Raw genomic sequence first — 27,901 nt, forward strand, 5'->3', positions numbered from 1 at the left:
TTATAGTATTAAAATTTGTCTAGGTAGAGCACTGAAAGTTAAGTGATTTGTCCACTATCTCAAAAACAGAACTTGAACCCAGGTCTTCCTGGCTTCTTGGGCTAGTACTCTATCCACTACATCAAACTACCTCTTAGTAGTGGTAATAGTGGGGAGTTGCACTAAGACTTTGGGGGCACTCTGTATAACATTTTATAGTTCACAAGGCAGTTTATGTACGTTATCATATCACAGTAATGCTATGGAGTAGTTACTCTAGGTATTATTATTCTCCTTTTAGTAATGGGAACACTGGATCTCAGTGAGATTATAGGATTTGCTCAGGTTAAAAAAGCTAGTAAGGATTAAAAGTGAGTTTCCAATCCAAATTTTCCTGACTGTATTTCTCCTTGCTACCCCTTCATATCCACAGAACTACCTGTTTGTACTACCAGCAAGTTGACAAAGATGACAAAAGATCATAAAGAAGAGTCAACAAGAAATAATGTTGGAGGACCTGTGGGAAAACAGGCACATGCATGTTTGGTGCAGAGCTGTGAATTGATCCATCCGTTCTGGAAAACCATTTGAAATTATTCTTTTTAAAAATTATTCTTAAAGAAAAAGAATGGATGAATGAGGAAAGAAAGAAAGGGAGGGGAAAAAGAAAGGGAAGGGAAGGAAGGAAACGGAAATGTCCATATTTTTTGACTCAGAAATTCTACTGGCATTTGCTTCAAGAAGGTCAAAACAAAAAGAAGAGAAGAGTTCCATGTGCAACAAAATAGCAAAAGTAGCACTTTATGTGGTAGCAAAGAATTTAGACACAAATTAGATCACCATTGATTGGGAAATAGTTAAAAAAAACTGTGATACATGGATGCATTGTAATATTACTGTGCCCCTGGAAGTGGCAAATAGGAAGAATTCAGAGAATCTTGGGAAGATTAATATGAACTAAGTGGAAGCAGGAAACAATATCCATATTGACTACAACAATGTAAACAGAAATAACAAAATTCTAAAAACAGATTACTGTGAAATTTTAACAGTTGAGTAAATATACTTCTCTCCTTTTGTTGCAGAGGTAGAGAACTATGGATGTGAAATGTTGCATTTCAATATATTAGTTGGTTTTGTTGAACATTTTTTTTTTCTTTTTCTCTGAAAATCTTTGTTATAAAATATGCCTGGCTAGGTCATAAAGGGGAATATATTTATATCATTTGATAGTAAATAGATGGCACAGTGGATCGAATGCTGGTCTGGAATTAAAAAGAATTGAGTTCAAATTTGGTCTCAGGTACTTAATTAGCTATATGACCCTGGGCAAGTCACTTGACCTCTCTTCCTACCTTAATTTCCTCTTTTGTAAAATGGTGACAATAAAGCACCCACCTTCCAGGGTTGTTGTGAGGCTGAAATTAAACAATATATGTAAAGTACCTGGCAGATTTTGAGGTGTATATAAATGCTAGCCTATCGTCATCATCATCATTTATTTCAGAATGGATCTTACCCTAATAGAATTGTGTCATTTAAAGATTCAGGGTATGAAATTTTTATATCAGATATATTTATGGCAAAGATTTTGCCCAAATATATTTCTTTTTTGGTGTGTATGTGGGGTTCCTTTCTTGTTATCTAAAAATGCATTTTTATAGAATTAGATCCATTTATTTTATCTTCTATAATTTGTTCAATATATTAAAGAGGTAGGTCAGAGGAGTCCCTGATCAAATTGAGTTTTTCTTGCAATTCAACAATATAATATGTTATGGACCCTTCTTAGTAGTGATCAAATTGAAGAAATTCCTCTATCAACCTGATGAGATTGTAGCCACTGCATGAAGGCAATTAATAGGAACTCCTGCTGATTGAAGGACAAATTAGCCACTGGCCCCACTGCTGGCTCAGCTCTTGAGAGATTAAGTCTACCTTTTTTCTTTGCTCTTTCAGAGTACAACAAAAAGGGGAGAAGAAAATTTTACTCACCCCCAACCAGCAGTAGTAATGACTTATGGCAGAAACCCATGCCTATGGGAGATCTATGCTTACATATGTAGCATGGGAGGAGACTTCAAGGACATTGTTTCCTGTACCCCAAACATTTGCTTACAGGAGGAGGGATAGATAGCATGATCCTGGTACCTAGCCTTCTAGCAAAGAAAGGAGAATTCCAGGCTACAACAACTCTGAGTGCCTCATGAGTAACTGACTTGAAGTTTAAGAGTTCCTAAGTTCAACACTTTTTGATATGTTGGTTAGTTTTACTGAACTTTTTTCTTCTTTATTATAATGGATAGCTCTCTCAGAGGGGGTAGGGAAGAGATATAGTGGGAAATTCAGCTAATGTAAAAAAAATAAAAGATAAATTTTATTTTAAAAAAAATATTGTGTTATATAATGTAAAAGGGATTTTTGTTTCTGTTTTTACTATGCTAGTACCACATTTTTCCAATGACTTAATAATGATTATCTTATCTAATGTTTTGTATTCTTGTATTCAACACTAGTGTAAATTGCTTTTCCAACAAGTTCAGCTGCAAGAGGAAAGAGAGAGGCTAGATGAGTTAGAAGAGTTAAGGGAAGCCTTTTGTCTAGTGTTGGGGAGGCTTTGGCAAAGAACCGGAAACTGAGGGAGTGTCTATCAATTGAAAGGATGGCTAAACAAGTAATGGCATATAAATGTAAAGAATACTTAATTATGTTGTAAGAAATGATGAAAAGGATGATTTCAGAGAAACATGGGAAGAATGTGTATTATGAAGTCAAGTGAACAGAACCAGGAGAACAATTTATTTAATAAGACAACATCATAAAGACAAAGAACTTTGGAAAGGAGAGAGAGGGAGAGGGAGAGAGCAGTGGGAGGAAGAGAGAAGAGAAGAGAAGAGCACTCTGAATCCATCACCTCTGTTAGAGGTGGGTAGCATGTTTCATTATAAGTCTTCTGCTTGGTCATTGGGTTGATCAAAGTTCTTAAGTATTTTAAAGTTCTTTGTCTCTATGATATCAAGAACATAGATAGAAGGTCTTAGCAAGGAGAAAATATGCCTTTTTAAGGGACAGATAGAATTAGTGATGATGGTGGCAAATTTTTGAGGCATAAAAAGATGAGTTTGTTGGAACTAGCGTAGGATAATCAAGGTATTATAGATTAGAGGAACTTCAGTGAGATCCAAATCCTTGATTTTGAAGATGAAGAAGCTTAGTCCCAGAGACATAAAGTGACTTGTCCAAAGTCACACCAGATAATAAGGAGCAGAAGCAAGACTTAAACCAAGATCTTCTTTCTCCAAATCCAGTGTTCCAACGAGTTGCATGGTGATGGGTGATTTTTTCTTAGTGAAAGAGGAAATCATTTATTAATTGAAAAAAAAGTACCTATCTATAAACCCAAGGTTAGTTTAAAAAGTAAGTCATAGTTAAGGATCAAGAAAGAGAAATTGCATTTAGGTATTTATTTCTTTTAAAACCTTTCTTGATATAAGTAACATCTTTTTTAAAGTGGTATTTAGTAGTATTGTTAAGATTTCTCTGTTTTTAACAAAAAGTTCTATTAAATTTTTTACTTAATCTTAGATTTAGTCTTCCACAAAAATAAGCAAATAAGCATACAAAACAAAACAAAGATCTTTCCAAACAAGGCAAAGTTAAATAGATACCAAACAATTAAAAAAAAAACCAAAATGGTTTTTTGTTGTTGTTCTGTATTTCCTTCTATGCTCACCACTCTATTATTAGTGTTATGCCTACTTTTTCCTTCTTCCCCATTTTTCTTTTCTTTTTTTTTATACATGTAGTCAATGTGCACACAGTTGTGGTTTCACTAATTTTGTCCTGCCTAAGAGTTCTGTTGTTGTAAAAGAGAATAATGACTAGAAAAGCATGCTAATATCTTTTCCAGTAAACCCATCCCTGTGACTGAAGCCTGGCTATGTGCAGTTCAAAGACATTATAACTTAGGCTGTACTCACTGGATGGCAGCATACTCTAATTTGCAGTTAGAGTTCCTAAGAAAGAGTAAACAGCCCCTGAAGTGCTGATTTTGCAAAGCTGAGACTATAGTGACCACATTAGCATTCCAGTCTGTTTTGGGGTTCTTTCCTTTGGTTGAGCTTGAGTAGAATTTCATGGGTGCATCTGATTGAAGGTGCTACATTGGGCCATATTGAGTTTCAGCTTGGGACCTCCCAGAAACTCTCCTAAGAAATTGCCTCCAAAGGAGTGGGCTCCATTGAATCACTTCTTCACAGATCATTAAAATTGTCCATTGTGATGACAATTTGATACACTTCACTGCTCCTGGAGGAAGGGCCAGTGTAATTTCATGAAGGTTATTAAATAATAGCTCACATTTATATAGCCATTTACATAGCCCTTTATGGTTTACAAAATGCGAACCTTTGTTAACTTTCAGCCCCCCATAGATGGGGGCAGGTTTTAAACTCCTAACTCACCTTCATATTTATAGCACCTAGCACTATGTGCAGCACCTAATACCATGCACAAAGTGGGCATAGTAAACACTTGTGAAATTCAACTCTATATCACTTGAGCAAAATTTCCAAGCCCCATATCACCATTCGATTTTCCTCTCCCAAATAATAAGTTATTTAAAAACTAGTTGACTGGGATTTCTGACAGCTCACTGGGCCCTTTCTGTTTGATTTGAACATAAATTAGTTCCTCAGCCTTGTCAAATTGGATATGAGCCTTTGGGGATATAAGTAAAAAAAAAGCTTTCAAATAAAATTTGTTATCTTGTTGTATGTGCCTCATTTAGAACTGACCCAGGGGCATATTTTCAGCAATTATTGGAGCAATAGGCTTCTTAGGCTGAGACTTAAAATGCCCAGATAAAGGTGTAGCTGTTCCCCCACCCCCCTGAAAAACTGCAAATCTTTGGAAATCAGGCCCCTTAAGAAAAAGACTGACAGACTCAATTCTAGAAGTATTATTGTGATTTTCAGTGTCAATCTTAGAGTATTTTAAAATTGTGCTAGGGGTAAATAAAACATGATGTATTTTATTAATTTTACTGTGCTTAAATGAGTAGCATTACCCAGTTGCCTGCCTCTAGTGAGAATGGGTGGTGTAATAACAGATGATGATGGTTATGATGATAGTAATGCTAATTTACATCCTTTGAGACTCAGTCCCTTCCTCCAACTTACACAGGCAGGTAGGGGTTCTCGAAGGGAGGATGACTATAACTCAGGATCCTAGGGGTGATCCTGAGGGGCAAAACTTCTGGTACTTTGCTTTTGAGTCCCACTAGTATACTCCCTATTAACAATAAGCCGTCTGAGCTTAACTTTGAGCAAAGGCACTTATTAAGATGATGTATTAAGGATAGTTGTGACAAAATATTTGCCCCAAACCTGGGGGAAAATCTGTCACAAATACACATAATATTCATGGAAATAGTAGACACAAACTTGATATGCAGAGGTGGTGAGGCATGGCTGGGGAACATGTGTGGCAAAGGAGTAATTCACAACTTCTTGACTGGGAGCTCTTTTCTACCTTCATGGAGTTGCGTTTCAACTAGCTCCCTTCAGGGCTGGAATACTCAGCATGACTCCTAGGCTCCATGCCATTATAGGATCACTGCCTCTTCAACCCACCACTAGCAGCTATGTACCATGAACCTGTTATTATCCCTGAGTACTATCACTCTACATCTATTTATCCTTGGTGCACCTTTCTACAACTCTTATGTGAGCTCCTGCTACTGTCAGCTACTACCGCTTGGGTGTGCACTGTGGCTAGTGTTGCCATTCAGTTCTGACCACTGATGGGACCTTTGATGGAACCTCTTGGTCTCCTAAACTCACAAGGTCACTTAAACACTTGGATGTCAAAGTATCCATTCAACTAATATCAGGAAAAAGCAAACATAAAGGGTTTAAGGCTGTCATGTTCTCACAACCACCATATTACTCTTTAAAATTTATTTTTTCTTTTTGGAGGAGAGAAGGCAGGGCAATTGCTGTTAAGTGACTTGCCCAAGGTCATACAACTAGTAAGAGTTAAGTGTCTGAGGCCATATTAGAACTCAGGTCTTCCTGACTCCAGGACCAGTGCTCTATTCACTGTGCCACTTAGCTGCCCCTAAAATTTATTTTTTAAAGATGTTTTTATGGTGACTTAAGGAATAGTTTCTAAGTCACTCAGAGTTTCTTTTTTTTTGGCTTATACTATTGTTATTATATAAATTGTTCTCTTGGTTCTTCTCACTTTATATTACATCAGTTCATACAAAGCTTCCCATGTTTCTCTGAAAGTATCCTTTCCATCATTTCTTCAGTATTCCGTCACATTCATGTACCATAACTTGTTCACCCATTGCCAAATAGGGACACGTCCTTAGTTTCTAATTCTTTGCCACTGCAAATAGAGTTGCTACCAATATTTAACAAAGATTTTTTTTAAAGTTCGAGAGAAAAATAATTCAGAAAAACTGATCAATACATTAAAAAAAAATCCTCTCTTTCCCATACCTGTGGACCCCCTCCACCACCTCTGCAAAGGAGTAGAGGGGGGGAAGGTTGTAATGTTAATGACATATAAGATCTTCCCCACCTATTAATGGACCTCAGGTGGAGTTCAGTAAGGGAAGCTTGCTTAGGGGAGGCTTGCTTGTTGGAAGGCTTTCACACCTTTTTTAAATTTCTAATTAGATATGAAGTCATGAGGGTTGTGATGCCCTCTAAAAAGTATATATATATATATATATATATATATATACACATACACATATGTACACATACATACATATCTATCCTTTTTAGAGTATACATGTATATATGTGTATATATATGTGTGTGTGTATATATGTATATATATATACATACAAAAGTGTTCTTGTGATTTGATCAGATGAGACTCTGGGTAGCCATTAAGGAGCACCCTGGCTTTGAAAACCCCATATGTCGGTGCTTCTCTCTCTGGTAACTATGTATGTATTGTCTTGGTCAGACAGTTGAATCTATCTGTTGATGTGCGCTAATTTCTCAGACAGTTAGAAACCCTGTCTGTTAGTCTTTATTTCTCTGCTTGTATTTTCTCTGTTTTCTTTGTTTGGATTTTCTCTGAAGTTCAGGGTGCTGATTTTTCCCCTGAACTAAAGAATGTAATTAAAAAAGAGTGTTGACCCCTTGAACAGCTATCTTTCCTAGTAAAGCAGATCTAAGAACCTGTGCTAGCAGTCATCCTGGGCATGCCAGTGCAGTTGTCATTAGAAGGGTACATGCCTTAGCTAAATTTTGTATTTTATGCTTCTCACATATTACAATGCTCTGCACATATTAGATGTATAATCAATATGTAATCGATATGTAATTCAAATGAGTTAAAATGAGGGCTGAGACAACCTATATTTTGGGATTAGCAGTCATTTTGTAATTGTGTTGCTGTGTAGACAACTCTAATCTTAGTCACAGTTCCCTGGTCTGAGCACCATTACCTGCCTGTTTTCTTTTCCCACCTTGAACCTCAGTTTCTTATCCATGGCTATATTCTTCGACTCTGCTCTAATTTTTTTTTTCATTCCCCCACCATTTCCTTTGCTGCTATGCCTATGCTGTTTAATTCTACTAAAAGACACAGCCATGAAGACTATGTTGACTACAGATTCATGTTGTCTACTCATTTGAGTTATCAAAGCTACAATCTTTACTTTCTTGTTTTAATCTCTATCATGCCTCCTCCAGTAGGTCTTCTAAGCTTTTTCCTTTCTAAGCTCTCTATACCAGAGTCATCAAACATGTTGCTAGTATGCACCAGCAACAGTTCTGAGTGAATCAGATTAAAGCGTAATTGGGAAATATTTAACAAAAGGAATAAAATTACAATAAAACATAGACAACATTTGATTTTAAACTAAGTCAGGATACAGTAGAAGGATTCTTATGTATGGATTAGTGGTCCCATTTCTATTTGAGTTAGACATCACTGGTCTACCTCACTCTTATTTCCTTTTCTCTTGGGAAACAATCTTGCTTTTCATTATGGAGAAAATCAAATCTTATCCTTGACTCTTCTCCCTGACCCTTCCCATTCAGTTAGTTTTGTTGATTTTCTCTCCATAATATCTCTCATATCTGTCCCTTTCTCTCCAGTCACATGGTCCATGAATCATTTACCTGTTCTTCACCAAGTGGGAAAGTTGATGCCAACCTTTTTGATTCACATGACAAGGATAATTACTACTACTACTACTACTACTGTTATTACTACTAGATAGCATTTATATAACACTATGTGCCAGATACTATGCTAAGTGTTTTGCAATTATTATTTCATTTGATTCTCATGATAACCCTGTGAGGACAGTGCTATTATCACCATTTTACAGTTGAGGAAACTAAGACAAACAGTAGTTAAGGGACTTACCCAGGGACACACAGCTAGTAAGTGGCTGAGGCTCTATTTAGACTCAGGCCCAGTACTCTCTCCACTGCATCATCTAGCTGACATGATGATGGTGTAGCAGGTTTTATGGAAGAATCTAAGAGAGCACTTCATAGAATCTCTTGCCACTCCCAAGTTCAGTATGGAGTACTTTGGTTTCTCTCCTCCATCAAGGCAGTAAAGCTTGGTCTCCAGAAACAATTCCTCATTTCAAGGCCACTTCACATACTCGGATACCCTCCTGGGACAGACAACATGGAGCAGTTCGCCTCCTTGAGCATCCCCCAAATAGGGAAGGACCAGGAGTTTTATAGGGAGGAAAAAGCTCTACTCAGATGTGTCTGATAGTTTTATCACCTTTGATATCCTAGGAAGGGAGGTTGTTCAGTCATGTCCAACTCTTCATGATCCCATTTGGGGTTTTCTTGACAAAGATACTGGTTTCCCATTTTCCTTCTCCAGTTTATTTTACAGATAAAGAACTGAGGCAAACAGGGTTGAGTAACTTGCCTAGGGTCACACAGTAAGGGTCTGAGGGTGTATTTAAACTCACTCAGAGGAGTCTTCCTGACTCCAAGCCCAACACTATCCATTGCACCACCTAGATGCCTAGGAAGGAAGGTACCGATTAACAATGTTGCGTGAGGCATGGAAGTTAGCCCAAAAGATTTCAAGTATAGAAGATTCCAGAAAAATGACAAGGGACCAGGTAGGAGGGAGGAGTAGATCTAGAGTAGAGAGCTTATCCCTCAAAACCAAAGGTTTGGTTTAGTTCCGTTTTTACTGCCCCAGAAATCCCATTTGATTGTGAGCAGCAGTGATCAGAAGGATGTTATAGATGAAATGATAAGTTGTTAGAAGATATATTTTTGCCTTATATATAGCAAGAAAAGGATCTTGTGGAAAAGCCATGTAATTTCATTTTGACCAATACCTTTTAGCACTACTCCTTGTTATCCACAGAGAACCAAGAGAATGTAGAACCAGTATCAGAAAGACCACTAGGTGTGTTTGCAAAAAGAGTGTAATATTTATAGCAGTACAGGTTTCATGTCACCTTCCTACTTCAACATTTTATACTAAATATTTTAGCAAGAGAATCTCACATATAGACCAAATCACATTTATTGGATAAGGAATGGAGGGTTACTCACTGAGCCCAGTCCTTCTGAGTATACCAATGCACTCTGCACATGTAGGATTTACTTAGAGAAATTTCGGTGCCCTGGGTAAAAAGGGATACCTAGAAAGTTTTGTCCAGACTTCAGTTGGATGGCCTTATATGCTGAGGAACTCATGAAAGAGTTTTCACCTGACAGTTTGATTTCTTACCCTGAGGTTGGGGGTTGACTTTCAGTAGATCCCAGATCCCTAATGCCTGGCAAGAGTCCCACATTGCTCTGGGATTTCTATAGGGACCTCAAGCTTTCTTTTGGAGTTAATGATTAAACCTGCTCTACAGGGTCCTCCTGGAGAGAAAGAAAGAGGGTGAAGTACTCCATTCTCCTTCCCCTTCCCTGACCCAGATTTGGTTTGTAAGCACCAAACCAAATTGGTTTGGTTTATCAACTGGGGGGGAGACGGGGGAGGGTGGGAACTTCCAATAAGTCAATCCTAGGTCCTAAATTGCTTCAGAGAGAGCTTTATGTGGCCTAGAAAGCTCTGTATGGACCAGGTTTCTTTCCTGGGTTGGAAAACTATTTTCTTTGTGGTTTTTTTTTTTTCCCTATTCTTGCATTTTTTTTATATTGGGAAAGCCATTTTGGACTCTGAGACAGGTAGTTGTTGAACACTAAGCAGTAATCTTTGATAAATTTTGTGAATTTTTGTTTGTTTATTACATCTGTATAACTTTGTATTTGGGGATAATTGTGATTTTTGCCCCTACATGTGGAATTGTATATGGGGATGCCACATTGACTATTTTAGATTCTTTCCTATATAGTACGGAAGTGAGTGAAGGGACAATGCTTATGTTTCCACAGAATCCCAGAGCACTGTTATGGATTGGGGACATGGACAATGTGTTCAAAATATACCTTGGCTGATTTACTTAGGATTACAGATTTTTTAAACTGGGGTGGTGGAAAGAGAATATCATGGAGGACTGGTCAATAAGTTGAGTATAAGCCTGCACAGTGGTTAATTCCTAGTCAAAGATCTATTGTCCATAATTTGGGGCAAGGAAGTGTTTCTTATTTAAATTATCATAAAATATATGATATGATATGATATATAATATATGATGATATATAAAAATATGATAAATTACAATTTCAGCTTTCCAGTGGTTATAGATATATTTTGTTTTTTTAAACTTATTTTATTTTTGTTGACATATTTTAAAATTACCTTCATTTCCAAATTCATCCCATATCCCCTACCCATGAACCATCCATTGTAACTAAAGATTTTGAGAATGAAAAAAAGTTCATCAATACCAATCAACACATCAACTGTGCTTGACATGTAGTGTTCCTTACCTCTGAAAAGAGGAAAAGAAAGTACATTTTCTCATCTATATTTTGGGGCCAACCTTGTTCATTATAATTATAGTGTCCATTTTTAATTTTGTTCTTTCCATTTGCATTGTTATAGTCAATGCATATTTCATTTTCCTAGTTCTGCTTATTTCACTTTGCACTTTGTATAAATCTGAAAGATCTACTTTTATAGTGCCATGGCTAGATCTGAGAGGAAGATACTGTCGTAAGAGAATTTTAATATTGCTGCCATCCACCTAAGACAGCCCAGTTATATCAGTTTGTTAGAATCTGCAACATCAAGCTGAGGCATCAACTATAGCCCTGGTACTATCTGATTAGTTTCTGTTTTATCATCTATTTACAAAATTCCAGCCTGAGTTATCAGCTTTAGCCTAATACTAGAGTATTTGCTGATTAGTTAATTATTTCTCCTAATCATTATTTTACTTAATCATTACTGTTGATTCTTTACCCTTTACCTTCTCTTTTGCCCTCTGTAAAATTTCAACTGTATTCAACCTGGCTTGTAACTAAAACCTTTAAAACATTTCTGAAAATGTTATTGGGGACCCATTGGTTTTTGTATACCATGAGACTATGCTCCAAGCATGCAACAAAATGATTATTAAAATGTCTCTGCTGATAGGTATAAAGTGTCAGCAGTATCCATCAGCAAATACCTGGATATTTTTTATATCAATACAATAGCTAGAAAACTGGCTGTTTGACAATTATCGCCTGGTGCCAACACCTTTGTATATAGCACAAAGTTGTGACCCTTTCCTCGCTATCTGAATACCACAGGTGCCTATGTTGAAACCTAATATAAGGTACAAGAAGAATAAATAGCCTGGGGGCAATTATGGTCCCAGAGTCCTTGGAGAACTGTAATACTTTCAGTTAAAGGTTCCACTGCAATCTCTTGGTAAACCCATAAGTCATGATCTGGCACCATGTCTCAAAGAGAAGTAACTGCTGTAGACTCTGTAGATGGAAGGTCAAACAGCAGTGAAACGACATCACAGTGGTGAATACCTTAGTGCTATGAGGCAGGTTAATAGCATGAAAAGCCATAGAACTATCCAGAAGCAGAGGGACAGCAAGGAGCCACAATGGTAAATAATAGAAAAAAGTGAGCCCTGAAGTCACTTTTTGCTAGAGTGCCCCCAGGGCATGACTGTGAATCATAGGGAGTGTGTGGGTCCCTTCTGTTCTTGTGAAGGAAGATCTACTGGAAACCAGGAAAGGGGGCTCTCCTAACCCAGTGAACTCAGGTGTAAGTCCTTTCTGTGTTTTTTGCTATATAAATAATATCTGTGCTGTATTTGGGGTTTTATGATCCTGAGTGCTTTTAAAAGGAGCTGATGCTGCTCACTGAAGTTCCCAGGTTACATCTGAATGGAGGCAAATGAACCAGAGAGAATGTTCCCCCAAGTGACTCTGACCCTTTGTGTTAGGAGGGGTACCTCTGACCTAAGAGGTTACAAGGATAAGATTTATAGAATTTCAGCAGGAAATTTTCCCTTGAAATGAGAAGAAATCCTTTTGCTCATTTGAAGAGGAGTGGAATGGTAATATATGCAAAACATGCAAATAAGTAGAAGGTTATCTTTAAAGATGCCAAGATGATACCCATAACAACAAAGATGAGGAAACTGGATGACAAAAAAAAAGAAATATGAATCATTCAGGGTTTACTTTCTACTAAAAACAAACAAACAAAACCAGAGACCTTGATGCAGTGAGAGAAGCAAAGCATAGGCTGGGAAAAAAAAAGACAAAAGAACTGAAGCTCAAGAATGTAAGGGGAAAAGTCCAGGGGGAAACTATTCTGTGAAGATGGAATGCTGGGTTTATGATGAATAATAATTGAAACAACACCTGGTAACCAAGATATTGGCATAATGAAGCAGCAAGAAGCACTCTTTGGGGAGAGCCTGCTCCCTTCTCACTGTGCTCTATCCTGTCTCAAGGATACTGGGCTTGCAGATGCAGATAAAGAATTAAATCCAGAAAAATCTCCTTTCTTTTCTATGTGGGTGTAATATCTTGACTTCCAAGAATATATTTAGGCTTTGAAAACATTTCTAAATTCTGTAGTCAAACTATGTATATTGCATACATCCCACTATCTCCTCTCTATACATTTAGGTTCTGTATATTACATGTGTATACATCTGTATGTAAATTAGGATAGGGATTACATTTGTGATTTCATTGGTAAAGGGAACTCTAAAGCAAGGAAATGCCCTTGTACCAATTCAGGGTTGCTACCTTCTCTGCAACTTGTAGTCTTAGAGAGTTGACTAGGACACCAAGGAGCTAAGCAAATTGACCATGAGCACGTAGATAATATGTGCCAGAAGCAAGACTTCCCAGATTCAAGATCAGTCTCTTTCAATATGCCATACTGCTTCTATGTATATATGCTCATTTAATGCAAGCCATTTTTCAGTTCTTTATACCTGTAAATAAAGATTCCTTTGACTCAATAGTTCATTGGAATTTAAAAAATATTTTAGCATTTCATTATGTCATCCAATGCAACTTCTGTATTTTTATTTATAAATCAAGTTATTAAATTATACCCAACTCAATTATGACTTAATTCTGCTCTCTGTATCTTAATATTCATAAAATAATTTTTCAGACTCTAAAAACAAAAGGATAGTTGTAGGCTCCCTTGCATTGCCAATGAAGTATTAAAATTAGGTCATGATAAAAAAAAATTGGTGCCTGGTGCCTCATCCTAGAATTTTATAAAAAAAAAACTCCATTTCATAGACTTTGCTGGTTCATAAAACTGGACATGAGGGGGATCTACAACTTTGTCCATATTTGGAAATGGAATGAAAGGCAATCTTTGCTAACCTTTTTTAGACATTTCAGATGATGTCACTGGGATTCCCTACCATCCTTCCAGTAACTTAGAATCACAAGATTTCAACAAACATTTCCTGGCCACCTACCTTATTGACCCCTCTCCTCAATGGTTTCTTTTTCTCTCTCTCTTTCCTCCTTTATTTTTAAAAAATATTTTGTCTTAACCAACCAAGATCTGCTTTCTTACTCTCCTACCTCCCTTCCCAAAATTGAGAACATGAGAAAAAAACCATCATAAATATGTATAGTCAAAATAAATTTCTACATTGGTCATTTTCCTCCTAAAATCTGTCTCATTGAGTCCTTTGCCTCTCTATCAGGAAGTGGGTAGCATATTTCATCATCAGTCCTCTGTAATACTGGTTGGTCATTATGCTAATAAGAGTTCAGCACAATAGTATTAGCATAACAATATTTCATCACATTTATATACCATAACTCATTCACCCATTCCCCAATTTATGGGCATCCCCTCAGATTCCCATTTCTTCTTACCTCAAAAAGAGTTATAAATTTTTTTTGTATGTGCTTAGTGTTTATGTTGTTTAGGACCAATCCCTCTATTAATTCTCCCTCTAATTCCCCTCCCTCCCCAACTGCCTTTTTCCCTTTTATTTCCCTGTTGAGGGTAATTATTTCTCTGTGTGTGTGTGTGTGTGTGTGTATGTGTGTGTGTGTGTGTGAGTGAATTCTTCCTTCTCTTGACCATTTCAAATTAGAGTGAGTTTTCAGTGTTAGCTGTTCCCCCCAAGCCCCTCCTTCTTGTTGGCATAGATGGCTACTTGTGTACCCTGATTATGTGAGATAATTTCCCCTAAGCTTCATTTCTCTCCCGACCTCCATTCTGCTTCCTCTTTCTTTCCATTCTTAAGATCATTAAGACAGCAGAACCACTGCCAGACCTTATCTAATTGAACTCCCTCTGTGAACCCTGATGATAACATGGTTTAGATGGGACACATGTATCATCTCCCCATATTTGAATGTAAACAGTTTATTCTTGTTTAGTCCCATATCATGGTTAATTCGTGTTTACACTTTTATGCTTCTCTTTACTCCTATCTTTGAATTTCATAGTTTCTTTGCAGCCCTAGTTTTTTCATCAGGAATGCTTGAAAGCCCTCTATTTCATTAAAAGACCATTTCCCCCCCCCCCTATAGCATTATACTTGTTTTTGTTGCGTAAGTTATTCCTGGGCTGTAAATTCATATCCTTTTTTCTTCTGAAATATCATATTCTAAGTTCTCTGCTCCTTTATTATGTAATATACTGGCTTCTAAATCATGTGTAGTCCTGACTGTGGCTCCTTGGTACTTAAATCTTTTCTTTTTAGTTGCTTGCAGTGTTTTCTTTTTGGTTGCTATTGTTTTTGCCTAGAAGCTCTGGATTTTGGCTATGATGTTAAGGGGATCATTCAGGGTTTCTTTCAGAGAGTGACTAGTGGATTCTTTCTATTTCTGCTTTGCCTTGTGGGTTTAAGAGATCTGAGCAATTTTCTTTTTTAAAAAAAATATTTATTTGTTTTTAGTTTTCAACATTCACTTAAAATATATATATATATATAATTTATTTACTTTTAGTTTACAACATCCAGTTCCAAACATTCACTTTTATAAGATTTTGAGTTCCAAATTTTCCCCTTCCCTCCCTCCTCCTGCCCCCCCAAGACAGCATGCAATCTTATATAGGCTATATGTGTATAATCATATTAAACATATTTCCACATTAGTCATGTTGTAAAAGAAGAAGCAGAACAAAAGGAAAAACCACAAGAAAGAAAAAACAACAAAAAAGAGAAAATAGTCTGCTTCAATCTGCATTCACACTCCATAGTACTTTCTCTGGATGTGGATACCCCTTCCCATAATGAGTCTTTTGGAATTGGCTTAGATCTCTGCATTACTGAAAAGAGCTAGGTCTGTCAAAGTTGGTCATTTCACAATGTTGCTGTCACTGTGTATGGTGTTCTGGCTCTGTTCATTTCACTCAGCATCAGTTCATGTTTTCCCAGGTTTTCTGAAGTCTGCCTGCTCATCACTTCTTATGAAACAATAGTACTCCATTACATTCATATACCACAACTTGTTCAGCCATTCCCCAGTTGATGGTTGTCCCTTCAGTTTCCAGTTCTTGGCCACCATAAAAAGAGCTGCTATAAGTATGTTTGTGCATGTGTGTCCTTTTCTCTTCTTTCTGATCTCTTTGGGATACAGACCAAAGTGGTGTTGATGCTCCTATTTTGGAGCCATTCTCTTTTTTTCATTTGTGTTTGAGGGTCCCTGCCACCATAATGGCTAATTACGGTGCATTCTTGTTTTTTTTTTGCCCATTCTTCCACCCTACTACCTGACTTTTGACTTGATGTTAGGGCTGGGCTAATTGGCACTTCCATAGGGAAAGTCTGTGCAGATTCTGTTGCTGTATTTTGGGGGCTTTTGAGTATTGTCTTGTTTCAGGATTTCAGAGACAGGCTAGGGACCTGAAACCTTTCAGTACTCTAAAAGTAATCTCATTCAGGACAAAGTCTCATTGCTGCCCCCAGTCTGAGCTCTGCAAGTTTCTGACCTGGGTTTGAGTCTGTGCAAGAAGATACTGCTATTGGTCTTTACCTCTATCAGTCAGCTGTAAAGCTCTATTGGCTCAGAGAGGCAGAATTATAGGCTTCCTTTTGGTCTGCGATTCTTGCCACAGTTGTTCCTCTGTAGGCTGGGCTGGATGGTAGGAGTGAGACCCTGCTCTGAGTCTGGAGTCTGAGCTAGACCATTGCTGCCAGTGGCTTCTGAAGTTCCTTTCTCAGAATACCACCCAGGGCCTCCTTACTCTGGAATGCCACTCGTGTGTAGGTCACTTTCTCACTCTGCCTTGGATCTGTCACCCAAAACTGGGTAGTGGGCAACAAAGCTGCCAGTAGGCCCCTGTTCCCAATATGGTACCTTGTTATGGGTTTGGAGGGACTCTAGTATGGTGTGGGACCTCCTCTTGCACAGCCTTTCCCTGGATGCTGGAGTGCTCTGCACTGGGTTGCAACTCATCTCCCTTGTTCACAGATCTGTCTCTCTATGGACACAGCTGAGCTGGACAGATCAATCACTGTGACTTTTTCTGCATTTCCCAATCAGGATTTAGTCTGGTGCATTTTCTAAATCTGTTTAGAGGAGTTTGGGGAGGTGAGCCCACCACAATATTTTCTATTATTCTGCCATCTTGGCTCTGCCTTCTCCCTCCCTTCCCCCCCTTTTTTTCTTAATGACAACAGTAATGTCTTGTGCTTCATTGATTATATATTCCTTTCCTTTTTTTCCTCTCAGTTAAAAAGGAATTATTAGATTGAAATTATGAGAGAAATAGTAAGAGTGAAGTTTTTTGTTAGAGTAAAATTCCTCAGCTTCTTAGCTGTGTTGTAGTAGAAAGAGCTATGGATTTGGACTAGGATCAAAATCCTGGCTCCTTAACTTACTAGATATGTGACTTTATGCAGTTATCCCTTCCACATTGCGTGGGTTAGGGGTCCAGTGCCTCCACAATCTGGAAAATGTGTGTAAAATATTTTTGGCTCCCCCTTTGTACCAGAGAAGAAATCTATTTTTTTTCTTTTTTTTATGGGGTATTTATAGTACCCTACTGTACAATTTGGGTTAAGTATTTGATCATAGACTCTGTGTTGTCTGCTTGCCTTCACACATCACCTGCAGCTTCCACAAAACTCCCTCTAAATTCCCATTTAATTTCTTATGCTGACCCACGATATATCAAAACCTTGATGGGGAAAGTCACGATGTGGATGGGATAACTGAATAGGTCCAGTTTGAGATGTATAGGGTCCTTACCACTGGCCCTATCTCTACTTTGTTCACATCTCTCCAATTTTTGTCAGACTTTACACAGAATCTTAGAATCTTAAATTCCAAAGAAAACCCAAGGAGCCATTATCTAATCCAACCCTTATCTGAATAAACCACAACCCTATAATATTCTCAACAAGGAATCAACAGCCTTTGTTTGTGGCACCCTAATGAAAGAAAACCCAAGTCCTCCCAGCAGCCCATTCCTCTCTTGGGTAGCTATAATTATTAGGAAGTTCTTCCTGACATCAAGCTTAAATTTGTCTCTTTGTAACTTATACACATGTCTCCTTTCCTTGCTCCCTGAGGCCAAACAGAGCAAGCTACATCCTTCTTCTACGAAGACAACCTTTCATATCCTCAAAGACAGGTATCATGTCTTCCATCTCCACCCAAGTCTTCTCTCCTCTAGGCTAAACATTTCTATTTCCTAAAATCAATCCTCATATGGTGTAACCTTGAGTCCCTTCACAATCCTAGTTGCTCTCCTCTGGACATTCTCTAATGTCCTTCCTGAAATGGTATTTTAAAAAGATATTATGATGTCATCATTCTTCAATATATCAATAGCCATTTTGTGGGTATAGAACTCTTTGGAAAATTATAGAATTATAACATTTGTGAGTTGGAAAATTATACAGATTAATTTTACGTGTGAAAAGATACTTCATAAAATTCAGAGTTTTCAGGGATCTTAGGAAATACCTAAGCCAGAGGTTCTTAATCTACAGACTGTGAACTTATTTTAATATATATATACATATATACACATATATGATGTAATATAATATAATATTATGACTACATTCCAATATAACTGGTTTCCTATGTTTTTTATTTTACACATTTAAAAAACATTATTCTGGGGAGTCCATAGCCTTCATCAGATTCCAGCGGGGTCCATGACACAACAAAGGTTAAAAGTTCCTGTTTGACCCAGGCCAAGCTGTTCAGTTTACAGATGAGGAAACAGAACCAGAGTGACTAAGTGTCTTGCCTAAAATAAGGGTAGTAAATAGTAGCTGTTGTTTGTCATTGTGGTTGAGTCATTTCAGTTGTGTCCCACTTTTCCTGACCCCATTTTGGGGTTTTTTTGGTGAAGATGCTAGAGTGGTTTGCCATTTCCTTCTCCAGCTCATTTTTACAAATGAGGAACTGGGGCAGGGTCACACAGCTAGTAAAAGCTAGCATTAAGAACCATATCCTCCAACTCCAATAGGCCACATTTCTGAATCTGGGAGTGATGAGTTGGCATTCCAGTTTGGCCACAATTGTTTTATAATTGAACAAATATCTCAATTTTCTTCTGCCTCAGTTTCCCTAATGCAATGATGAACACAAATAGATGCATACTCCCCATTGTAGTAAAACAGTGTCTCTTCCCCCCTCCTTTTTTTTTTTTTTTTTTGCAGATAGCTTGGGAGATACAGAGATTAATGTCATAAGATACACATTTTTCAACACATACAGGTGGCCTGGTATGGTAGGTTAGAAAGGTTAATGACTGCTTTTCAGGGAGACTTAGGTAGAGTCCACAGAGACTCTCTTTTTCCTGAAGACTTTGCACAGACTAGTGTCAAAGAATTTGAGACACAGTTCAGGGATCCAGGGAGAGGTGAGGTCACCAAGGGACGTTATTGAACTTAAGATGTGGTAAGGGGCATATTGAGGGCCACTATCAATCTAATGGGACAGACTGAATATAATAGTGGTAGGAAATACAGGGAAAATAAATATCTGTCTTGTTACAAGGGATTTGACTCGCCTTCCCATTGCCTTTTCCCCACAGGAAAAATTAGCCTTGCTCTGCCCAGGACAAAGATTGATAATAATCAGTAACATCTTTCCATATCACCCTAAGATTTACAAAATCATTTAATCTCTCCATAACAGCCTAATATGCCTAAGGTCATAGTAATTTTCAGAGTGGGCATTGAACCCTGATTTGCAGATTAAGATTGACCTGTGGCAGATCTCCCTGTAGGATCTGCTTGTAACATTTTTTTGGGCTGTTTTATTTAATCTCCATATCTTGGTTCCAACACTTAGGAGTTGTGTGATTTTTATGAGTTGGCAGGACCTCTCTCAGATTCATGTTTCTTATCTGTAAAATGGGAATAATAATATTTATACCTCCTGACTCACATGGTTATAAGGGAAGTGCTTGGTTAATCTTAAAGGAGTATAGAGAAATCATAGTTATTATATATTATAGTTTTTATTCTCTAATTTGTCATATTCTTTTTTTTTAAGCAATTAGGGTTAAGTAACTTGCTCAAGGTTACACGGCCAGTTATTTCTGGGTGTGGTGCTAAGTATCTGAGCCCAGATTTGATCCCCAGGTCATCCTGGCACTGGAGCCAGTTCTCTTACTCGCTGAGCCACCTGGCCGCCCCTATGTCATATTCTTTAGTATGACTTTTTTTGTAGGTTGGCTTCTTCTATTACTAAGAAAGTATTTTCTGTGTAATAAAGCATTCTATATATATATGCCCATCTATTGGGGAATGGCTAAACAAGTTGTGGTATGTTATTGGAATGGAATATTACTGCCATAAGAAATGATGAGCAGGCAGGTTTCAGAAAAACCTGGAAAGATTTATATGCACTGATGCAAAGTGAAGCGAGCAGAACCAGGAGAACATTGTACACATTAACAGCACTGCTGTATGATGATTAATTTTGAGTGACTTAACTATTCTCAGCAATACAATGATCCAAGACAATTCCAAAGGACTCATGATAAAAAATGCTGTTCACCTCAAAAGAAAGAACTAATGTAATCTGAATGCAAATCAAACCATGCTATTTTTCACTTTCTGTATTTTTTCATGTTCTTTTTTTCCTTTGGTCTGTGTCTTCTTTCACAATATGAATAATATGGTAATATGTTTTGCAAGATTGAGCATGTATAACCTATATAAAATTGCTTACTGTCAGGAAGAGGGGAAATGAGGGAGAGAGAAAATTTGGAACTCAAAATGTTCTTTTTTTTCTTTTTTAAAAAATACAAATGAGGGGTGGCCAGGTGGCTCAGTGAGTAAGAGCACTGGCTCCAGTGTCAGGATGACCTGGAGATCAAATCTGGGCTCAGATACTTAGCACCACACCCAGAAATAACTAGCCGTGTAACCTTGAGCAAGTTACTTAACCCCAATTGCTAAAAAAAAAAAAAATACAAATGAATGATTTTTTCCAATTACATGTAAAGACAATTTTTAGCATTCAATTTTTTAAAGAAGATTTTGAGTTCCAAATTTTTCTCCCTCCTTCTCCTCCCTCCTCCCAAGGAAAAGGTTATATATGTGTAATTATGTAAAGTGTATTTCCATATTAGTCATGTTGTAAAAGAAGACACAGACCCAAAGGAAAAAAGAACATGAAAAAAATTACAGAAAGTGAAAAATAGGATGCTTCAATTTGCATTCAGACTCCATCAGTTCTTTCTCTGCATGTGGATAGCATTTTGCATCATGAATCTTTTTGAATTGTCTTGGATCATTGCATTGCTGAGGAGAGCTAAGTCAAACATAGTTGATCATCGCACAATCTTGCTGTTACTGTATACAGTAATCTCTTGATTCTTCTTACTTCACTCAGCATCAATTCATGGAAGTCTTGCCAGGTTTTTTTCTAAATCCCCCATTCATCATTTCTCAAAGCACAACAGTATTCCATTACATTCATATACCACAGCTTGTTCACCCATTCCCCAATTGATGGGCTTACTCTCAATTTCCAATTCTTTGCCACCACAAAAAGAGCTGCTTTAAATACTTTTGTACATGTGGGTCCTTGCCCCCCCCCCTTTTTGTAATCTCTTTGGGATATAGACCTAGTAGTGGTATTTCTGGATCAAAGGTTATGCACAGTTTGATTGCCCTTTGGGTATAGGAACTCAACATTTTATAAAGTATTAAAAATTATCTTCACATATCTTCACATGGGGAAAAATAAAATATTATTAATTAAGCATTCCCTATATATGAATCTTTCAACATGGGCAAACAGAATTTGATTCTCACAACACCTTATTTGAATTGCTTAAATCACTGTGTACATTTGCAGGGTAAGTGATTCCACAACCTGTTAGTTGGTTTACTATATGGAGGTCTAAGACATTTAGTGACTTGTCCAAGGCCACAGAGGTAGTGATGGGCAAGGACAGAAGATGACAGGCTCCCTAGCTTCCATTTTGGAGACCTTTGCACAGGATTGTTTTGGCTTGTGATTGGGTTCTATATATTATATTTTGAATTCTTATTGTCATATCTTCTTCCTCCCCAGGGAAATGTCTACTGTTTGGCTTCAAGTTGGACAATGTGGAAACCAGATAGCTCAAGAGTTATGGCACATCCTAGGCCTTGTAAATGGATCCTGTGGAAAAATAGATAGGTAATGTAATTTTTAAATACTGCCTGAAACAACTCTAGCCTACTCATTCAGTTTATGTGCCTGTGTACCTGGCTAACAGGTATTAGACACTCCATTTTTCCATCGGTTCAGGCCTGATATACCTCAGGGGTTCTCTAGTGAAATTACAGGTTTTCCCTCAAATGCAAGCATTAACTCTGAATAGCCAAGTAATGATTTAACATTGTCAGTATTGACTTTTTCCTCATCACACCTCACTTAATTCATTTTTCATATCCACCTCATTGTTCTTAACCAATTTTGTATCATGGACTATTTACAAGCAATCTTGTAAAGCACATGGGGACCCCTTCTCAGAATTATGTTTTTAAATACATAAAATACATGAGATTATAAAGGAAACCAATTATGTTGAAATATAGTTATGGAAATATTAAAAAAACACAAATTTATAAATTCCAGCTTAAGAGCTCCTATCATAGACGGAGAATTGAAGAACTCTTTAGGAAAGCAGTACCTTCCGTAATGGAGTTTTAACTTTAGTTCTTTGTGTCTAATAAGCAAACCAGTCACTTACTGGTTAGAATCCTATGACATCTAATAGCTGTAAATTATCAAAATACAATCCTTTTGCAAATCACTGTTAAGAAGTCTTGAATGACTGGGTGTGCTTCTGCTTCAAGTAATTTTGTTCTTGGACTAAGGATAAAAAATGCTCTCCAATCCTAGATAGAATTGGGTTCTGAGAGCAGACTGAAGCATAATTTTCCCCGTTTTCTTTTTCTTTTTTTTTTTCAGAACATGGCTAATGAGGAAATATGTTTTTCATAACTTCTCTGTGTAATGAGTATTGTATTTTTTGCTTTCTCAGGTTGTAGGGCAAGGGTGCAGAGAAGGAGAGATTTGGAAACTGAAAATAAAACTTAAAGTTTTCTTAATAAAAAAAAAAAAGTCCAACTGCAGAAACACCTCCTTTTCACCAGGGGCTGATTTGTTTTTCTTTCAGGAATCCTTTCTGCTCCAGAGATGGAAAGCTCAGTGCTGTCTGTGTGGACAGTGAATACAAAGTGATAAAGAAAATGCAGAAACAAGTGAAGAAAGGGTAAGGGCCCCAGCCCAAGTCCTCCTCTGAGGAACATGACACCCACATGTTGCAGTTAGAACCAATGTGGTGGTTGTTTTTTGCTAACTGTTCTTCTTTGTTACGAAGGAAAGTCCAATTTGGGAGTGACCTATATTCAAAATGACAAGTATATAAATAAAAAGGAATCCCTAGAACTCATTTTTTAAAAGTGACTCCCAATCCTCTGGAATTATATTCATCTATCTGAGTTTATCTCCATTTCATTCTTAATTGAATACATGCATGAACAGAAATGGAGATGAGTTGTTGATGTATTTAAGAACAAGAAAATAATGTTGGACAGCCCAAATGGTATATTTGTAACCCTGAGACATTAAAAAAAAATAGAGGAAAGCTTCTAGACTGTTAAATGGATTTTCTGTGGAAAAACACAGACAATAATTGTTCAGAATGCCAAGGTACCAAGAGTTGCATTCATTACTTAAAACTACATATACCGATGAGATCTTAGATCAAAGTGACTTTGTTGAGTATAGAAAAAAAGTCCTTCAGATAAATTTGTTCTAAATAGAGAAATTGGTTTATTTAGGGAATACTATAAATTCCTGACTATCTAGAATTCAGCAAGGCATTTGACACAGTCCAAAGCAAAATCCATATAGACAAGATGGAAAAATATGGACTGTTAGGTTCAAAACTGGACTGGACTCTAAGAGTAGCAATAATAATGATGATAATCACATTTATGTAGTGCCTTCAAGTTTGCAAAGCACTTTCCTTACAACAATCCCATGGTGGGGGGTGGGAGGGAAGATATGGCAAGTAGTATTATTCCCATTTTACAGATGAGGACACTGAAGCTCAAAGAGACTTGCCCAAGGTCACACAACTCATAAATGTCAGAACCTGTATTCAAACTCAGGTCTCTCCTGACTCCCAAGTCAAGATGACAATCTAGGTCAAACTGATGGAAGGTCTCTAATGTACTAACTACCCTGGTTGTTTGTTTTTGTGCTTGTACTGTTCAACATCTTGGTGAAAGCAAGGTTGCAGAAGCTAGAATGTGTGTGTGTGGGGGGGAATAAATATGACAGAATTTAGTAGGAATCAATGTTAAGTTTTGACAGTAGGGCTAAAAATATGGCGTAAGCAGAGGATGGGGACAAGTGGGGTGGGGTTGGGCAGAGAGAGTGGTGTGTCTACTCTAGACAATATCTTCAGTTTTTTCTTGAACTACTAGTTCAGTATAAGCCATCAGTATGTGGTGACAACTAGAAAAACGAATACATTCAGACTTAACTGATACCATGTTTCCCCGATAATAAGACCTATCCCGAAAATAAGCCCTCCCCTTACTGTGTAAGATTCCTCTAAAATAAGCCCTCCCCCGAAAATAAGCCCTATTGAGATTGCTACTGTAGTGAAGGTGATCCCCTGCGCTACATGCTACATTACGGTACCCTCTGTATGTACCGTCCTCCCTTCCCCCTCCCGTGAAATGCACGCCGCGCTCCTAGCTGCATCCAATCAGAGCTGCAGCAGTGAGCGCGTCATCCTGTTCTTTATTGAATTCATTATTGAATAAAGGTACATTTTTTTGTTCACATTTACCTGTTTATTAAAATTGCTGTCAATGTTCATTAAAGTAAGCCCTCCCCTGAAAATAAGCCCTCTCGTGTTTTTCTGTCCAAAAAAAATTAATAAGACAGTGTCTTATTATCGGGGAAACACGGTAGTGTCAAAAGAACAAAGGTAGTGATTATCTTGGTATACTTTGCCCTTGTCAGACATCTGGAATTTTGTATTCGGTTCGAGGTGCCACATTTTAGAGAGGGAAACAAGAAGTTGTTATGGGGTGAGCAGTGAGAGAAACTAGAAACCATGCTTTATGAGGATCTGTTGAATGAACTAAAGCTTGGAGAAGAGAAGATTTAAGGAGACGTGTTAGATGTTTTCAAGTACTTGAAGAACGTCATTATTTAAAGGTATTTGGAAGGGTTTGGGAGAGATCTCGGGCAAGTTCCCTACCTTTACTCCGCCATCTTGGCTCTGCCTCTATTTTATACGTTTTAAAACATTATTTTGTGAGGGGTCCTTAGGCTTCATCAGACTGCCAAAGGGGCCTATATGATACCCAAAAAGGTTAAGAACTTCTGCCCCAGGTGAATATTGAGGATCATTCTAATTCTGAGATTCTTCGATTCATACTAATTTGGAAATAGAGATATCAATAATTATTTTGTGTTTTGAGGTTGATTACTGAAAATTTGATTTCATATTCTATTAAGTGTTTTGGTGTGAGGGCTTGTGAAGATATCACTTAATTGTAAATGTCTTCCAAAGAACACAATGCACATCTGAGATCTGTTTGAAAATTTTTAGTGGTTAGTGATAGTGCATAAATTTCAGCGTTTAATGGTGAAGTATTTAATTCAAGTTAATAAATAGAAGGTGTAGCTTCAAAACTGGGTTAAAGTTGATAAGGTCAGTCAGGTATAGACAAAAAAAGGAAAAACAAAAATAAGAAACCTCTTCATGATTGTCAAAAGTCATGGTCTGGCAAATCTTGAGTTAATTTCTTTTTCTGCCAAGACCTGGCAATTGTGGCTTAAAGGCAAACGCAATGTATTTGGAGTCAGAATATTATTTAAATCCTAGCTTCATTGCTTACTACCTGTGTGATCTTATCATTTAACCTCTCTGGGCCTCAGTTTCCCTATTTCCTTCCAGATGTAAACCTTATGATACCATATATAGCAGAAAGGCAAAGTTGATTCTAAAGATATGTAAAACTCTCTGAGAAGTTGTTTTAAGTAGACAAACCAGGTTGATATTAAGATTGCAAATCACCACCACTACAAGAGTCTGCAAAGAGACAAACTCTAAGCATTTAGTTTTCTTTGATGTCCCAAGTATCTACTCAATTGTACCTAGTCATTTGTATTTATTTAAGTCTTGCTCTAAAGAGTGTATTTTTAATGGTTTCCTCATCCTAAGTAATTTTTATGTTTAATCATCTTACTAAAGAATTATATTTTTTATTTCAATTAAAAATAATTGAATACATAAGTGTGTTCACACCACTATCTCATTTGATCCTAACAACAGTGTAAAGAAGGAATACTTTTCTCTTCTACAGTTGAGAAAATTAAGAAACGGAGTTGATTTTCCTAAAGTTAGATAATTAGCACATAGAAATGTAGAATCACAGTGAATGAATGAAAAAGCACTTAAATCTTTACCATGTTCAAAGCACTTTGCTAAGCACTGAACAATATAAACAGGAAAGCAAGAGCATTTCCTACTCTTAAAGAATTCATATTCTATGGGGGACAGCAACATCTACATGAAGTTTCCCCTGTAAGTAGTCTGTAAAGGCTCAGAGGTCCTTAGTAGAATGTGTCATCAAAGTAGATAATATTACATCTTCTTTAGTGTCATTTCCATTGATGAAGCCAGGATTCCAAAGGCTTATCTAGGACAACCCTTTCTTTTTATAGATAAGAAGAAATTGAAGCCAGAAATATTAGGCCAACTTGTCCAAGTCTACAGAACTGGGACTTGAACCCAGGTCTCCTAACTGTAATTCCAGTGTTCTTTTGAAAAATTATCAATCACAATAATTAGTTGATCATAGGATATAGCTGCTGATGGGTCTCATGAAAATACTTAGAAATGTGGCTGAATTAGAGTGTTCTTTCCACTGAATCTTACTATGCTTATGCTTACAAAGGAAGCTTACCTTTAGGACCACATGGCCATAAAACCCAGGGACTCAAACCCCCAGTATCTGTTTACCCAAAATATAGGGTTATTGTCTAGTTGGACCTGAACCTTGCAAGCCCAAATCTGTAAACCCTGGCAAATGCAATGAGTCATTATTATTTATTCCTTAGCACAGAAAGGAAAACATTGAATTTGGAGTCAAGGGACCTTGGTTCAAACCCCAGATGATAGTATCTTCATGGCTTTGGACAAGTCACTTAATCCTTTTGGGTCTCATTTTGTCATTTGCAAAATGAGTGTTAGGTTAGAAGGCCTCTAAGGCAGTCCCTTTCAGTTTTAAGTCTGTGGTCCTATGATCTTAGCGTAACCTCTTCTTCAACTAACTTGAGAAAATCCTGGGAAAAGGAAACTCCTTGTTTGACTCAGGTGCTAATTTCTCTTTTGACTTGTACCACAACCTTTGAGGGTAATGATTTCCTAGAAAGGGCAACAACTAAAACAGCAGAATTAAAGGGCCAGAAGCATTTTATCAGCGTAATAGTTAAAGCAATCAAGCAGATTCCTCGTGTGGCTAATTACTAGGTTTCTCCTCACTACAGGTTATTAGCATTAGAAGATGGTTATGGTCCAGCCTTTCTGACAGGCCTCTCACTTTCAGCAATGCATTTTTTTTTTAAATTTTTAGTTTATTCCGAGAATCGAATCTAATAATTGGAAAAGAGGGAAGAGGGAAGAATTGGGCGTGTGGTAAGACTCTGACCTCTTAGCACTTATTTTGTTGTTTATTTTGTCCAGAACCGACCTAAGATTTTCATCATTAGCTAGGTGACCCCTTCAGAAGCTTATTTTCTTAGAGAGTTGCCCAAGGCACAGAGAGATTAGAGGTTAAGTGACTTGGCTTCCTCGGACAGTTTGGAGAGGAAATCTTTCTGGCTCCAATGTTGACTCTGTTTACCACACCAAGCTTCTTCTCTAAAGACTTATGCATATAGTGAGAATTTGGTTAGGTGTTGCATATAGCATCACTCAGACTAGATTATGAATTCCCAGAGAGGAGGGACCATGTATTCTATTTTTATTATTCAATTTTTACTTTTTATCGAAT

The 27,901-nt window shown here is 37.3% G+C and overlaps 1 protein-coding gene across 1 annotated transcript in view; it reads left to right on the top strand.

Moving 5' to 3' along the window:
- Window positions 1–27,901, top strand: part of LOC138167170 (tubulin delta chain-like) — a 76,761-nt gene that overhangs the window by 22,873 nt on the left and 25,987 nt on the right. Inside the window, exons 2-4 of the mRNA XM_069095914.1 lie at window positions 21,900–22,007; window positions 22,993–23,088; window positions 27,482–27,543. Of these exons, the coding sequence (XP_068952015.1) occupies window positions 21,904–22,007; window positions 22,993–23,088; window positions 27,482–27,543 (262 nt within the window). The 5' untranslated portion in view covers window positions 21,900–21,903. The remainder of the gene's footprint in view (window positions 1–21,899; window positions 22,008–22,992; window positions 23,089–27,481; window positions 27,544–27,901) is intronic.

The sequence above is a fragment of the Petaurus breviceps genome, unplaced genomic scaffold (assembly GCF_028583685.1).
Source record: "Petaurus breviceps papuanus isolate PSGF00001 unplaced genomic scaffold, PetGlider_PUasm1.0 227, whole genome shotgun sequence".
Lineage (NCBI taxonomy): Eukaryota > Metazoa > Chordata > Mammalia > Diprotodontia > Petauridae > Petaurus > Petaurus breviceps.